This window comes from Sebastes umbrosus, chromosome 20 (assembly GCF_015220745.1).
Source record: "Sebastes umbrosus isolate fSebUmb1 chromosome 20, fSebUmb1.pri, whole genome shotgun sequence".
NCBI classification, from domain to species: domain Eukaryota; kingdom Metazoa; phylum Chordata; class Actinopteri; order Perciformes; family Sebastidae; genus Sebastes; species Sebastes umbrosus.
Genome location: NC_051288.1, coordinates 25,809,269 through 25,824,447, shown reverse-complemented (window position 1 = coordinate 25,824,447; position 15,179 = coordinate 25,809,269). Strand labels below are relative to the sequence as shown.

The following is a 15,179-nucleotide window of genomic DNA, read 5'->3' as shown; positions in this document are numbered from 1 at the left end:
TATTTGTGCTGCATTTAATGACATACTGTATTTATTTATTTGTCGAGTAATTTATTTACTTATTCATTTATTTTTTATTTTGGCAGGTTCCGTCCTCCATATACTACAGACAGTTTTTAAAAAAAATTATTTACTGAAAAATACAAAACTTGCGTTATAGCTAACGCAGGACATACTGCTGTTTTCAATAGTGTTGCTGTTGTTGTTGTGTCCTCAGCTCAAAGGCACATCTTTGACTAGTTACAGTAAAAACACAAATAGGGGCATCTCAGTGTGTTTGTTTTTACTGAGAATAAGAATGTTCACATGCATTTTCATGAATTAAACATTATTTTATTGCCTTCATTGACACATTGTCTTATATCCCAAACGCATGTGCTGCCTATATTAAGTTGCTCTCTAAGTGACATTCATGATTAAATGAATTATTAAACTATCCATAATGTCTTTGCAACATATAGATAGATGTTATTGAAATTGTGGACATGAGTGAAAATCCTTAACACACTCACTCACATAAGACAAAAAGCTTTTTATCATACGAGTGCCGATTGCTTTGCTCCAAGGAGTGCTGCTTGCAGCGTTCAAGAGAACCGCTCATCACTTGTTGACTCCAGAGAAGTGAAGAAGAGTTTGGTTAAATAAGTGCGGCCGGGCAAATGAAAAAGTGTGAGAAAGAAAGTTACAGGGGCGAAAAGGGGCTTTATTTATTTATTTATTTATTTATTTATTTATTTTGTAGAGGGGCGACCAGCACTCCCCAGAAGGTGGCGCCCTAAGCGATCTCCTATTTGGCCTATGCCTTAAGCCGGCCCTGGTTTTTAGTTTTTATTCAATCTTGTGAAGGGCTCATTGCATAGGTACAATATGGTCTCAAAAAAGGTATAAAATACAAGTCTCCTTCAAAATTAATCCAAGATTTGTGCAAAATTAAAATGCCTTTATTTTACATGGCGATACATTTTTAAAATGACCAACACGTTGCTATCGACACTGGTCTTAATCAGAGTCATTGTACTTCTGTCACTATTTGTTGTTTTCATGTGTGAATTGTTTTTATTACATATTTCACACCAATTAAATTAACCTTTAATTCATTTTTAAATGTATGTATTTATTTATTTTTGCATTTATTTTTTATTTATTTATTTTTGCACTTACTATTATTTTTTTATATACATTTTTGAAATGTATGTATGTATTTATTTATGCATTTAAAAAAATAAACATTAAGTTAAAAAATAAATTAAAAAAATAAAAAAGTAAATAAATTTCAAGATTAATAGAAAATAAATACATAAATAAATAAAAGGGAAAATTAGCTTTTAAACTTTATTTATTTATCTTTGAATTAATTTATTTCATTTATTATTTATTCATTTATTTTTTCATTCATTTATTTATTTATTTTTGCACTTAGTTTTTATTTATTTTATATTTATTTTTAAATGTATGTATTTATTTGTGTATTTATACATTTATTTCTGCTTGATTTCCCTTTGCATTTCTTTTTACAAATATTTCTTTATGCATTTCTGCCTCATTATGCTAATGAGGGGGGCTGTCAATAAATGCATAAATACGTAAATAAATATATATATTTAAAGATAAATATAAAAGAAACTGCAAAAGTTAATGAAAAATAAATGCTAAAATAAATAAATACTATTAAAAGGCAGATGGAGGTCAATGTCTCTGATTGGCTGAACACAAGTGATTAATCACATGACCACATGAGATGAATGTCACTCTGTGTGAGTTCACTTTAGTTATTCGCACATACTTGATAAGCGCAGGCTCTGGTCACTTGGTGGCAGTATCTGCTCTGTGATCTTGATGATTCACTCAATATTTGCTTTTCCTCTGGATTCTCCACTTGAACTTTGGAGCAGCAGAAATGCTCACATGATGTGAAAGAGGAAGCAGCCATGATGTCCTCAGTTTCATCAGTCTTAGCTGTAACAGATACAACAATGAGTCCATCAGCAGAGTTAGATAACAAACAATCACACTCAGTTCATGTTCAAACACACAGTGCATGTGGGGGAATGCAACTCTACACCTCTGTGTTCCTGGTTTGCATCGTGGGCTCCACCCTGTGGCTTCTCTCTCCTCCAGGGGAGGGCAGTGATTGTGCGTGTGGGTGTGGGTGTATCTGTGCTGTTTGCTGGCCTGCCTGGTTGCTTGTGAGTGCTGAAGGGGCGGAGAGTTCTTAGACTGAAACTATGGGCCTCGGTTCACATCCTCGAGGTGTGGCTCTCCAGGCTCTTCACGGTGATCCAGGAACTGACAAAAGTGGCTGAGCCAGTTATTTTCAGAGAGCATAAGAGAGTGGCAGTGCAGCCAGGCTTGTCAGAGAGAGACTGAAGATATGGCAGATACAGCAACTGAAGCTCCCACCTCCACCCAGCAGCAGCAGCAGCAGCTGTGTGGCGTCTGCTCAGGTGTGCTGAGCGGAGACCAGCCGGCAGCCTGCGGTCACTCTGTTTGTGGCTCCTGTCTCGGGGATAAAGGATGTCCCAAGTGTCCTCAGGTCCCCGACAAGCCTGAACCGGCTGACGGCCCAAAACAGAACGGGACAGAGGCTCCTGTCATCAAGAGCAAAGAGGAGCAGGACCCTAAGGGGGCAGAGGAGACCAAAATCCAGGAAGACCTGAAGGAGTCTGAAGACCCCAAGAAGCCTGAGGAGGAGAAGAAAGAGGAGGACACACAGACGGACGGAGAGGTGAAGAATGGAGCCGAAGAGCAGGTCAAGGAAGAGGAGGCGAAGGAGGAACCTTTGGGCCCCGACGACGTGGTGTGCGACTCGTGCATCGAGAGCCCCTGCAGGGCCCTCAAGTCCTGCCTCACCTGCCTGGTGTCGTACTGTGAGGCCCACCTCCGGCCTCACCTGGAGAACCCAAAGTTCCAGAACCACCGGCTGGTGGAGCCGCTCCGGGACATCGAGAGGCGGACCTGCGAGAGCCACAACTGGCCCCTGGAGCTGTTCTGCATCGCTGACGCCTGCTGCCTCTGTCAGGACTGTGTGGCGGAGGAGCACAGGGGCCACAACACCGTCCCCGTGGTGGAGGCTCGCAGTCGGATAGAGGCGAGTGTTCTCACATATTCTCTTTTTATAATTTCCTTTCATCAAAACTTTACGTTCATATGTCTAAATATATTAAGTTAACCTTTGGTCTCCTGGTTGCCAAACCTTTTCACGTCAAGAACCCCTAAACTGACTCAATTTAGACCCCCATCTGATAGCTTTAAGATCATGTGTTATTATAGAAAGTGTATGAAACCCATCACCAAAATACTTATTCTGCCATCATGTTGCTTATGGATGAAATTAAAGTAAAATTAAATTATTCCCCTTTTTGATTAGGACCACTTTGGGAACCACTGTACTATATAACAACCCTTCTGATTAGGTAATTGATTAATCATAAATTGAATATCTTTGTTTTTTTGGTAGGTCTGCCTTCTCTCTCTCTGTTGATTAAATCAACCAAAAATTTCTTTTTTCAAGGACAGCTCTACTGTAGTTTTTGGACTGTTTGTTGGACAAAACATGTAATTTGAAGACGTCACTCACAAACGTTTGGCAGTTTATAAACTAAATTATTAATTATATATTAATTACTCTAATCCTTAGTTACAGCAAGACCACAACACTCTCAATTTACACCAAGTCTCCAGTGTGCTTTTTGTTATCTGACACCGCTGTGTGCTTTCAGCTGTTATTGACTTTTTTGATGTGTGGCAAACGTATGAGGACGGAACCTGCCAAAATATATTTTTTTAAATAAATAAATGACTCGATAAATTAATAAATATTTCATTAAATGTAGCAAAAATAATATAATAATAATATATTAATTGATAAAATGTGACATCAATTTATATTTTTGTACTAATTTGCTTCTTTATTTATTTATCTTTGTATTAATTCCCTTATATATTGTCTTTTGTGTTTAGTTTTCTCTTTTATTTATTTATGTTTATTCATTTTAAAATGTATTTATTTATTTTTGCATTTATTTATTATTTATTTTTGCACTTTTTTATATATATTTATTTTGAAATGTTTGTATTTATTTATGTATTTATTGACAACCCCCTCGTTTGCATAATAAGGCAGAAATAAAGACATAAAGAAATATAAAAAGAAAAGAATACAGAAATAAATAAGTTTGGGGAAATAAATAAATACATACATTTAAAAATTAATAACAAAAATTAGTGCAAAAACAAATACATAAATAATATATAAATGCAAAAATAAATGAATAAATTAAAAATAAATGAATAAATTAAAAATAAATAAATAAATACAAGTAAATAAATAAGGGAATTAATACAAAGATAAATAAATAAGCTAATTATAAACAGAAATATGAATTTATGTCACATTTTATCAATTAATTAATGTCTACATTTTTTTTTTTGCTACATTTAAAGAAATATTTATTTATTTATTGAGTTATTTATTAATTTATTAATTTATTTTTTTATTTTGGCAGGTTCTGTCCTCCATAAAGTTAGAGTCCAGTACAGTTTTAGCCGACTCACGAGGGCTAAAATAATTCTTATTGAGTAATAAATATATAACAGCACAAGTGCCATTAATTTGCAGTAATCCTTAAATCATACCCACACTGTTGAAGGGGATATATATATATATAGTTGTGTCTAACTGAGAGGCTCTGATGGATGTAACCTTCAGCACCAGAGGAGAGGGGATGAACTGTGTCTTCAAAATGCATCACAGTTGTTCTCACATGTCCAACAATCTGATCTCTTTAAACCCAATCAGGACAGTCATCTGACGGTAAAGGTCATCAAATCATGGGCTCGCTCTGCGTGATTAACAGGATAATTTGTCTTTCCAGCAATCTGGAAACACAATACTAAACTCTATTTATCCCCTATGACGCAGAGAAAGATCAAGCTTCAGCCAAAGTGTCATTCGTCTCTCTTTTTGACAGTTCGTGACCCTCAGGTTCAACCGCTCCGGTCCAGATTCCCGCAGAGATCTGCAGCTTTTAGCCCACACCTGTTATTTGCAGAGTGTGTTGTTGCAAAGCCTCAAAACAGCTTCATTAGAACTGGAAAGCAGACAGTGTTGGGAGGCCCGTAGAGTCAGTGAAGCCATTTGAGAATGAAGGTGAAAACACCACACACTTTAAGTTCAGCTGCATTTACTGTCCTGCATAAAAAAAATCTCTAACTGTGTTTGAATAGAAAACAAGAGGGGAAATACTGAAGTTTATTATGTAAATAGATTCTGCTAAAGGGGAAATGAACTTGCATTTTTCAGCTCTAAATCATTTCCCATTTCAAAGAGATTCATTCTCACTGGACAGACATGGAAACGTGAAGACAATAGAGTGAAACAACTTCCTGTTCAGAGCTTCGTATTTCCAGAATCCGTAAAGACTTACAATCCAGGTAGCTGAGAATCATGGACCTGCCAAAATAAAAAAAATAAAAAAAATAAATGACTTGATAAATAAATAAATATTTCATTAAATGTATCAAAAATAATATTAAATAAATGTATCCATTAATTCATTGATCAAATGTGACATAAATAGATATTTCTTTTTTTTATGTATTAATGCCCTTATTTATTTACTCTTCTGTTTAATTTTCCTTTTTATTTATTCATGTATTTATTTATTTTAATTATTTTATTTATTCATGTATTTATTTATTTTAATTATTTTATTCATTTATTTCTTTATTTTTGCATTCATTTTTTATTTATTTTTGCACTTATTTAAAAAAAAACAGAAAATATTCACATTAAAGACGCTGGAATGATAACATTTTGATTTCTTTTTTTCTTAAAACATTACTCCAACCAATTATTCGATTATCAAAATAGTTGGGGATTAATTTAATAGTTGACAACTAATCGACTAATTGTTGTAGCTCTAAAAACTAGTGTAACTAACACTTGTAACTTTTGGATTGTGTCTAAATATTTTAGAGATATTTAGGCTGTTCTATTGTTGGAGAGAGGAGTGTGGAGAGACGACACCCTGTCGTAGCTCTCTCAAAATGACATTCCTCAGACAATACATTCTAGCTGTAGGATATTATATAATATTTTCATGTTGGGTTGCTAAAGACATAAACGTGGTGCTCTGTCACACAGTCTTAAAGGATTTGTAGTGTTCCCCTCAGGGTCTAAACTTTATGGAAAAGAATTCTTCCAGCTTCATCTCCGGAGTCGCCTGGACCTGCCCGAGGAATTCAGACTAGGATCTCAAGACAAGTCCATGCTTCAAAAACTACAAAATGTCAGAGTGTAGAATAGGATGCACAGAGAGTAGGGGAAACTAGGAACCCACACAGCTTTCCTGAAGAGACGGCCTAAACGTTTACATCTGCCATACATACAGTAAATGTACTTTCGGGTCTGTTAGGATCTGGCATATTTTCAGCATGACAGCATGGTTGTGGTTTCTGTGGTGAGGAAACATGCTGAATTCTGCTCTCTCCTGGTGTCCACAGAAGGAACTGAGCGAGAAGCAGACTGAGATGGTGAAGACGGTGACGGCAGCAGAGAACGCCATCAACAAACTTCAACTCAACACCGTCTCTATTGAGGTAATCAATCCGAAATGAGCTCACTGTCACATGAATGTCACAATACTTGTATTTTGTTTACTAACAGGAAAGACGATGAATCATGTTTTCTGATCTAGGCAGCCCACAAAAAGCTGACTGTGTTATTTCATAATTTGTGGGTTGATAACATTGGCTGCAGTTATTTTTAGCTTGAGAAGCCACCAGCCTGTAGCCTATAATCCCTGAGGTATCGGAGCCACCCAAACCGGACAGGTTTCCCTGAGGTGTGGGAGGAAATCCATGTTTCTGTGAGGCAACAAAGCATTCCCTCACTGAGCATGCAGTTATGTCACATTACCATGTGACCCGATGCATTCCCTACCTGCTACCTGAGCTTTTGATACGCATCACTTCCTCTCTCTCTGTAAAAGAATGCTCACAATGTGATCTTCCCACAGCATTCGGTGACGGAGGTCCGAGCTGTGATCGAGAGCCAGTTCGAGGAGCTGCAGGCGCTGGTGGAGAAGGCGAAGCGGGAGGTGACGGAGATCCTGGAGGGCGAGGAGAAGCAGGCGCTGAGGCAGGCCGATGGCATCCAGGTTCACCTGGAGCAGAGGTGCACGGAGCTGAAGAAGACGCAAGGGCAGATGGAGAAGCTCTCCAAGAACAAAAATGATGTGGATTTCTTGCAGGTAACAACGTCACACACAAAGTCACACACAACGTCACACACAAAGTCATGCCTAAAGCCTGCAAAAACACTCGTGTCAAGTCAATTTAGTTAACACGCCCTCCTCTCCATGCCAGATAGATAGAGCCAGAGCAACACGCCCTCCTCTCCACATCAAATAAATAGAACCAGAGCAACACGACCTCCTCTCCACCTAGAGAGAGGACCAGATTTTTGTTTTTAATTCACAGTTGCTCAGTAACGTACAGTATGTTGTTGTTGTTCATGTTCTTCCTTCGGAATGTGTTTGTTCTCCAGGAGTATTCAGAGTGGAAGAAAGAAGCCACTGATATCTCTCTGCCCGGGGTCTATATTGGCCTGACGGACCGCCTGAATTCCTTCAGCCGCGTGATCGTGGACTCCACGCAGGAGCTGTGTGCCATGCTTGTGTCTTCATACATAGAGAAAGTTAAAGAGACGTGCAAGAATGGTAAGAAAAGCACTAAATTACAGATGCACTGATAGTTGTTTGTCTGTCTGGACGTGTTCACACATGTAAAGTATTTTGTGTCACCGCCTCAGAGCTCAGACTTGTATAAATATGCTTCATGACTCGCCTCTTTTGTGTATCACCTACTGTACAGAGGCTGACAGACCGCACATACTTGTTTCCTCATGATGTATTTTTTGTGATGGCAAATTTTATGCAAATTAATCTAAACTGCGATGTGTTGTCAGAGACTGAAATGTACTTTGTTCCATTGCAGACAAGATGGGAATAAAGACAACAGTTCATGAAATTGTTGCAGCAAAACACAACATGTCTTTACCAGATCCAGTGAAACATGCCGACTTCCTCAAGTGTAAGTGTTTTCTGTATTTGAACATAGTGTATATATGGGCCTTCGGGCTCCTACATGTTTGGCACACAGGAGAAGTTTCAATTGGTTGCAATCTGCAACCTCACCACTAGACGCCGCCAAATGCACCTTTAAGCTTAAGATATTTTTGTTCGCAGTGCTCTAAAAATGAAAACAAATAAAAGAAACCATATGGACGATATGACCTTGGTAACCTCAGTGGTATTTGCACTCCTGACTGTAGACTTATGTAACACTTAAGCAAACTAATATTTTCACAATCCTCTCCCAGATGCCGCCCACGTGAGTTTCGACGCTGAAACCGCTCACAAGTTCCTGCGGCTGACCGAAGAAAACAGGAAGGTGACTAACACCACACCCTGGCAGCACCCTTATCCTGAAGTACCTGAGAGGTTTGAGAACTGGCGCCAAGTTCTGGCAACGGAGAGCTTCTACCTGGGGCGGCACTACTTTGAGACGGATATCAGCGGCGAGGGCACGCACGTCGGTCTGACCTACAAGAGCATCGACCGCAAGGGCAACGAGAGCAACAGCTGCATCACGGGAAACAACTTCTCCTGGTGTCTTCAGTGGAACGGCCGCACCTTCTCGGCCTGGCACAGCGACGTGGAGACACCTCTTAATGTGGAGAAGTTCACTCGCATCGGGGTTTACGTGGACTACTCGAGAGGCCTCCTGGCTTTCTACGGTGTGGACGACACCATGACGCTCATCCACGAGTACAAAGCAGACTTCCTGGAGCCTATTTACCCGGCTTTCTGGTTGTCCAAGAAGGAGAATATTGTTGCTTTGGTGGCACCAGGGGAGCCATTACGGCTCAAAAGCCCGTCTCCTCCCACCTCACCTTCAAACGGAGCGATTGTTTCAAAGATGCCAGCGTAGCAATGATTTGAAGTCACTTTTTTCCTGGATCATTTAAGCGACAATTCACGTGAAACTACTGTCATGAAATGTTTGTCTCCCAACATTAGACATATTATCTGAAACTCTGAGGAAATCATATGGATAGTCTTCTCATATTAAACCTGTTTACATCAGCCTGTTTTGTGGAACTAATATGATAAATTGTGAATGTTTAACTTGTGTATATTTGGGCTCAAGTCATATTTATACTCCTGTGTACCTTTGGGACTACTGTTACTTTTCATCCCACTGTGAATTCAGAGGTGTTCTATATTTTCTGTATGCAAATAAAAATTTGAATATTCACTTGCAAAAATAATTGTCTACTTTTGTTCATCGTTCGAGATTTCCCATTATGGAGGACTGAACCTGCCAAAAAATAAATGAATAAATTACTCAATAAATAAATATGTCATCAGATGTAGCAAAAATAGTATTCAAAATAAATGTAGCCATTAATTAATTGATAAAATGTGACATAAATTGATATTGTTTACTGTTTTAATTAGCTTCTTTTATTTATTTGTCTTTGTATTAATTCCCTTATTTATTTACTCTTCTGTTTAATTTTCCCTTATTATTTATTTATGTATTTATTTGTATTAATTTTTAAATGTATTTATATTTTTATATATTTTTTTAATATATATATATAATTAAGGGTATGTATTTATTTATGTATTTATGCATTTATGCATATGCAGAAATGAATATATATATATACACCTACATTTAAAAATAAATATAAAATAAAAATAAATAATTGCAAAAATAAATGAATAAATCAAATATAAATGCAAAAATAAATGAATAAATAAAAAAAGTGAAATAAAACAGAAATATTAAATATATATATATATGACGTCACAATATACGTGGCATGCTTTGGTCACCTGACCACCGCCCACAGTGACGTCATTTCCAGCTGAGCATGTAACCCGGAAGCAGCCTGATCACATCTCAACATGCTAACAGAAGTAAGTGATGAGATTTCATGTTTATCTTTTATCTGTTTAGTAGAATACGACAAACAACCAACGCAGCGTCAACTAATAACGCTACAAACAGCAGATGAGTCGATGAACAGTTAGTATTGTGTATCTGAGAGGAAACATCTGAACATCTAATGATGCTAACTAGAGAGCTAACAGCTAGCCTCTACTCAGCTAACGTTAGCTTAGCGTCAGCTCTCAAAACAACACACAACGGTGACATGCTCTTCTGAGAAACATCCACACAGTGTTAGTTCAGGTTACTGTACATGCAGTCAAACGCTGTCTCATCATTATAAACACTCCTGCTGAGAAACCTGGTGTAGCCTGGTGTAGCCTGGTGTAACCTGGTGTAGCCTGGTGTAACCTGGTGTAGCCTGGTGTAGCCTGGTGTAGCCTGGTGTAACCTGGTGTAGCCTGGTGTAGCCTGGTGTAGCCTGGTGTAACCTGGTGTAGCCTGGTGTAGCCTGGTGTAGCCTGGTGTAGCCTGGTATAACCTGGTGTAGCCTGGTGTAACCTGGTGTAGCCTGGTGTAGCCTGGTGTAACCTGGTGTAGCCTGGTGTAGCCTGGTGTAGCCTGGTGTAACCTGGTGTAGCCTGGTGTAGCCTGGTGTAGCCTGGTGTAACCTGGTGTAGCCTGGTGTAGCCTGGTGTAACCTGGTGTAGCCTGGTGTAACCTGGTGTAACCTGGTGTAGCCTGGTTGTTGTGTTTTGGTTCTGTTTAAGCCAGCAAATGTCTCTAAAGCTGGGTCAGCATTAGATCAGAGGTCAGCGTGAGGTCAGAGGTCAGCATCAGATCAGAGGTCAGCATTAGATCAGAGGTCAGCATTAGATCAGAGGTCAGCATGAGATCAGAGGTCAGCATTAGATCAGAGGTCAGCATTAGATCAGAGGTCAGCATGAGGTCAGAGGTCAGCATGAGATCAGAGGTCAGCATGAGATCAGAGGTCAGCATGAGATCAGAGGTCAGCATTAGATCAGAGGTCAGCGTGAGGTCAGAGGTCAGCATCAGATCAGAGGTCAGCATTAGATCAGAGGTCAGCATGAGGTCAGAGGTCAGCATGAGATCAGAGGTCAGCAAGCTTTACTATCTGAAGAGACATTTGAGGCAAAATAAATTAAATCTGTGTGGAGCCGCAAAACATGTGATCATTGTGATGAAGGTAACACAGTTTATAGTCTAAGTATATAGTATATCAGTCTAATGCAGTGAGGGCCAAAGAGACAATGTACTACGGAGTATTAGGGCCACATTGAGGGAAAACACATCTGAGATTTACAGAATAAAGTCATAACTTTCTGAGAAAAACAAGTCACATTACTAGTAAAAAGTCATAATATTACGAGAATAAAGTGGTAATATTATGAGAATACACACCAAACACTGACAATAACTGCACTATACTGTATACTGACTGCAATATCATTGTCATTATTACTACTAAGGTGTAATTCATACAGTGCAATATTTTCAGGTGGAATTTCATTTCATCCTCACTGTGCAATATCATTTTCCACTTTTTGTTAATAGTCTGTTTATTGTCAATACTGTATATACTGTTCCTATTTTTATACTTCCTTCTTTTTTTTTTCTTTTTTTTTTTTTACTGTGTTAGCTGATCCATCTTGTTTTTTGTACTATCCCCTTTGTTGCTGTACACTGTAAATCTCCCCACTGCGGGACTAATAAAGGAATATCTTATCTTATTTTATCTTAAAGTGAGTGTAATTATAATTAACACGGATTCTTGATTTAAATGTGCTGTTATTGCTAATTTCATAGGACTCATGACTAGTCCGTAAGTAAACAAAGATGAAGCTTTAGTTGAGCTGGTTTTGTGTACTGAGTCTCTGAGGGTTCAGTCTCTTCCTTATTGATCCCTCAGGATAACAATGATGAAGACGTGTCTCTGTTTGACGCGGAGGAGGATACAGGGAAAAGGTCAAAGAAGACGAACATTAAGTAAGTTTAAAAAGGAGTGATTGCTTTAAATGTCTCTCGGTGCTTACTGAGCAATTAAACTTACAGATTAATTGTTTTAGTCAAGCAAAAATGCCAAATATGTTTGTTCCAGCTTCTCAAATGTGAGGATGTGATACTTTAGCATACATGATAGCAGTGGTGGAAGAAGTACTGTTTACTTCAGTAAAAGTACTAAGACCACACTGTGAAAATACTCCTCTACAAGTAAAAGTCCTGCATTCAAACCCTTACTGAAGTAAAAGTATGTAAGTATTATTATTAGCAAAATGTGTATTAACCGCACTGAAAATCTGTTCCTAGGCATCCACTGGCCTCCTTCTTCCACCTCTTCTTCCGAGTCAGCGCCGTCATCGTGTACCTGCTCTGTGGGATTTTCAGCAGCAGTTTCATCGGCTGCATGGTCACAATAATCCTTCTGCTCTCATGTGACTTCTGGACAGTAAAGGTTACTTCTTCTACAAGACACAGTCTCTCTAATCAACAAAATCAATCATTTTAACAATGCTAATGTTAAAGGGGAACAATGGCCATTTTTTAAAACATTGATATTATTTGGGAGGGCTATATAACACGATGGAAAAAATACTACAATTTGCTCATGTATGCGCATATTGCGAGGGCATGCCAGGAAACAATCACACAGTCAGTGGCGATTTGAACGGAGAATAGAATTTCAACAACATTTGCAAAATAAATAAACATGCTGTCACTTTCTGAATCTATTTTACGTTAACAATAAACACTTATAAGACAGTGAAACTGTCATACCGTTCTGACTGCTTTCGTTTTCCAGTAGTTATAGTTTATGCAAGTGCTGTCCACTGGAACGGAGAGATCCAAGTGTTTATTATTAACATAATATAGATTCAGGAAGTGACAGAATGTTTATTTATATTGCAAATGTTGAAATTCTTAACTCCATTCAAATCGCCACTAACAGGCAGTTGCTGTTTACCGTGATGACGTTGCCACCTCGTGGTTTCCCGGCACACCCTCGCAATATGCGCGTTCATGAGCAAGTTGCAGTATTTTCTCCATCATGTTATATAGCCTCCAGAATAATATCAATGTTTTAAAAATGTTAAAAAACATATAATGTGTGTTTACAGAACATCACTGGGAGGTTGATGGTTGGTCTGAGGTGGTGGAACCAGGTGGATGATGACGGGCGCAGCCACTGGGTGTTTGAGTCTAGGAAGGTAAGATGCTCCGTAGCTTCTTCCATGTTGCTTTGTTTTTTAGTTGTTCTGTCCCACATGTGGCTCTTTAACCTCACATGATGCTGACCTCTTGTACTGTGTGGAGTGGATAAATGCTCGTTGTTTACTTTTCAGCAGTCTTTATAGTATTTGCAGATGTCCTAACTGTGAGAATATCCTGTGTTCTTCAGGGCACTGGGAAGCAACAAGGGTCCGATTCAGAGTCCAGAATCTTCTGGATCGGACTGATTGTTTGTCCGGTCCTCTGGGTCTTCTTTGCTTTCAGCACCCTCTTTTCCTTCAAGATTAAATGGGTGGTAAGTCCTCGACTTTAAAGATAAAACTTATTTTTTATTTTGCAATTTCCTTATTGTCAACAAATCCCATAAAAAGACCAAAACCATCATTGTGTTAGTCAGTCTGTTAATACTTTCCAACTTCCCTACCCTGTTTATGCAACTCAGCACCAAGTCCATTCGTTTCTACTGAAGACGTAAATATTTATATTTATTTGATACACACTTGTTAGTAGATACTGTACATTCATTGTTGGTTTTGGTCTTTTCACAGGATTTATTAATTATAAGAGAAATATAGAATATCATCAGCCTTATCATTTTGTTCCAGTGTTATCAGATCATAAATTTAAAACTCTGACTGTCATCCTCCTCACAGCCTGTGGTGATCATGGGTGTGGTGCTACAAGGGGCCAACCTCTACGGTTACGTGCGGTGTAAAGTGGGAGGCAAGACCAGCTTGAAGAATATGGCTACTAATTACTTTGGACGACAGTTCCTCAAACAGGTGACTCACATTTTGAGTGAAGCTCACTGAATAGTCACAATATTTGTTGTTTCACAAATTCTCATGTGCGTCATGTTTTTCTTCCACAGGCGATGTCTAAAGAAGAGGAATCATAGAGTGCAGCTCTGCGATTTTAACACGTTTGCATTATTCTTAATGCTATTATATATATATATTCTTTTAGCAAGTGGATTCATAGCAAGACATCTTTTTGCAACATGAACTGAAAATAACCATTTTTCATTTTTCCCCTTTCTTTTAATGTACTGTGCGATTTAATCAGTCCCAATAGAGTTTCCTTTTGTTTTCCACCGAGAGTTGTTGTTGCAGTTTCCAATAACTGAAGCCCAGCAATAAACCCTCACAGACTTTAACTTAAATATAAATGCATGAGTGGAAAAAGGGTGTAACTGCTTGGAATGTTAAACTGACTGTAGTTTGATGTGTTATGTAGCCTCACAGCTCCCTGAGGTGTCTTTAGTTTGTCTTATTTAGTTTGTTTTCATTGCCTCTTTGACTTTAATCTTTATAAAAAAAATAAAAAAAAGGTTGTTTCCGAGAGGTATTATACAAACACTTTTGTTTGTATAATAGACAAGGTTGTAAAGTAACAGTGTAAAGTATTCCAGGAGTTTGTAAATATGTATGTAAAGAAACTATGAGGAACATCTTCTTTTGTGCAAATACATTTGTAACATTTTTCCGAACTGTGTGGTAGTTTTTTTTATTAATGCCAATAGATGTTATTCACTGTACAACTTAGTATGAGTAAAATCTGATCAGTTTTATTGAAGTCCATAAACTTGTCCTCAAACAGTAGAAAAGAATTTAAAAGAAATAAGACATTATGTAAAAGAAAGTAATCATGAATAACTAAGACATATATATAACCATGAACTAGGGCTGCACAATTAATCCAAAAATAATCCTGATCACGATTTTGAGTTCCCACGATTTAATGAAGATGATCGACTGTGATAATGACGTTTAAAATGCTCCGATCATAGTGAACTCTGCTGCATATCAGATCAAGTGCTTCTTCAACGAACAGGAAGTCAGCGCTCCAGATGTTTTATCTTCACTCACAGCAGCCGGTGAGAAACTTTTCTGAATAATGCGGCTGTAATCCAGAGTAGAAGAGTAATAACAGAGAGCAGAAAATGAAAATGCTCTGAAAAAGAACCT

General features: G+C 38.1%; 2 protein-coding genes across 2 annotated transcripts; both read left to right on the top strand.

Moving 5' to 3' along the window:
• The first annotated feature begins 1,694 nt into the window (after nucleotides 1–1,694).
• trim16 (tripartite motif containing 16) lies at nucleotides 1,695–9,331 on the top strand. Its single transcript, XM_037754161.1, has 6 exons — nucleotides 1,695–3,088; nucleotides 6,505–6,600; nucleotides 7,020–7,253; nucleotides 7,550–7,721; nucleotides 7,999–8,094; nucleotides 8,384–9,331. The coding sequence occupies exons 1-6, from the start codon at nucleotides 2,372–2,374 to the stop codon at nucleotides 8,992–8,994; spliced, it is 1,926 nt and encodes a 641-aa protein (XP_037610089.1). The 5' UTR covers nucleotides 1,695–2,371; the 3' UTR covers nucleotides 8,995–9,331.
• A 551-nt stretch (nucleotides 9,332–9,882) lies between these two features.
• On the top strand, nucleotides 9,883–14,701 carry tvp23b (trans-golgi network vesicle protein 23 homolog B (S. cerevisiae)). Its single transcript, XM_037754219.1, has 7 exons — nucleotides 9,883–9,992; nucleotides 11,894–11,970; nucleotides 12,292–12,436; nucleotides 13,101–13,190; nucleotides 13,382–13,507; nucleotides 13,866–13,994; nucleotides 14,084–14,701. The coding sequence occupies exons 1-7, from the start codon at nucleotides 9,981–9,983 to the stop codon at nucleotides 14,108–14,110; spliced, it is 606 nt and encodes a 201-aa protein (XP_037610147.1). The 5' UTR covers nucleotides 9,883–9,980; the 3' UTR covers nucleotides 14,111–14,701.
• Nucleotides 14,702–15,179: the final 478 nt, after the last annotated feature.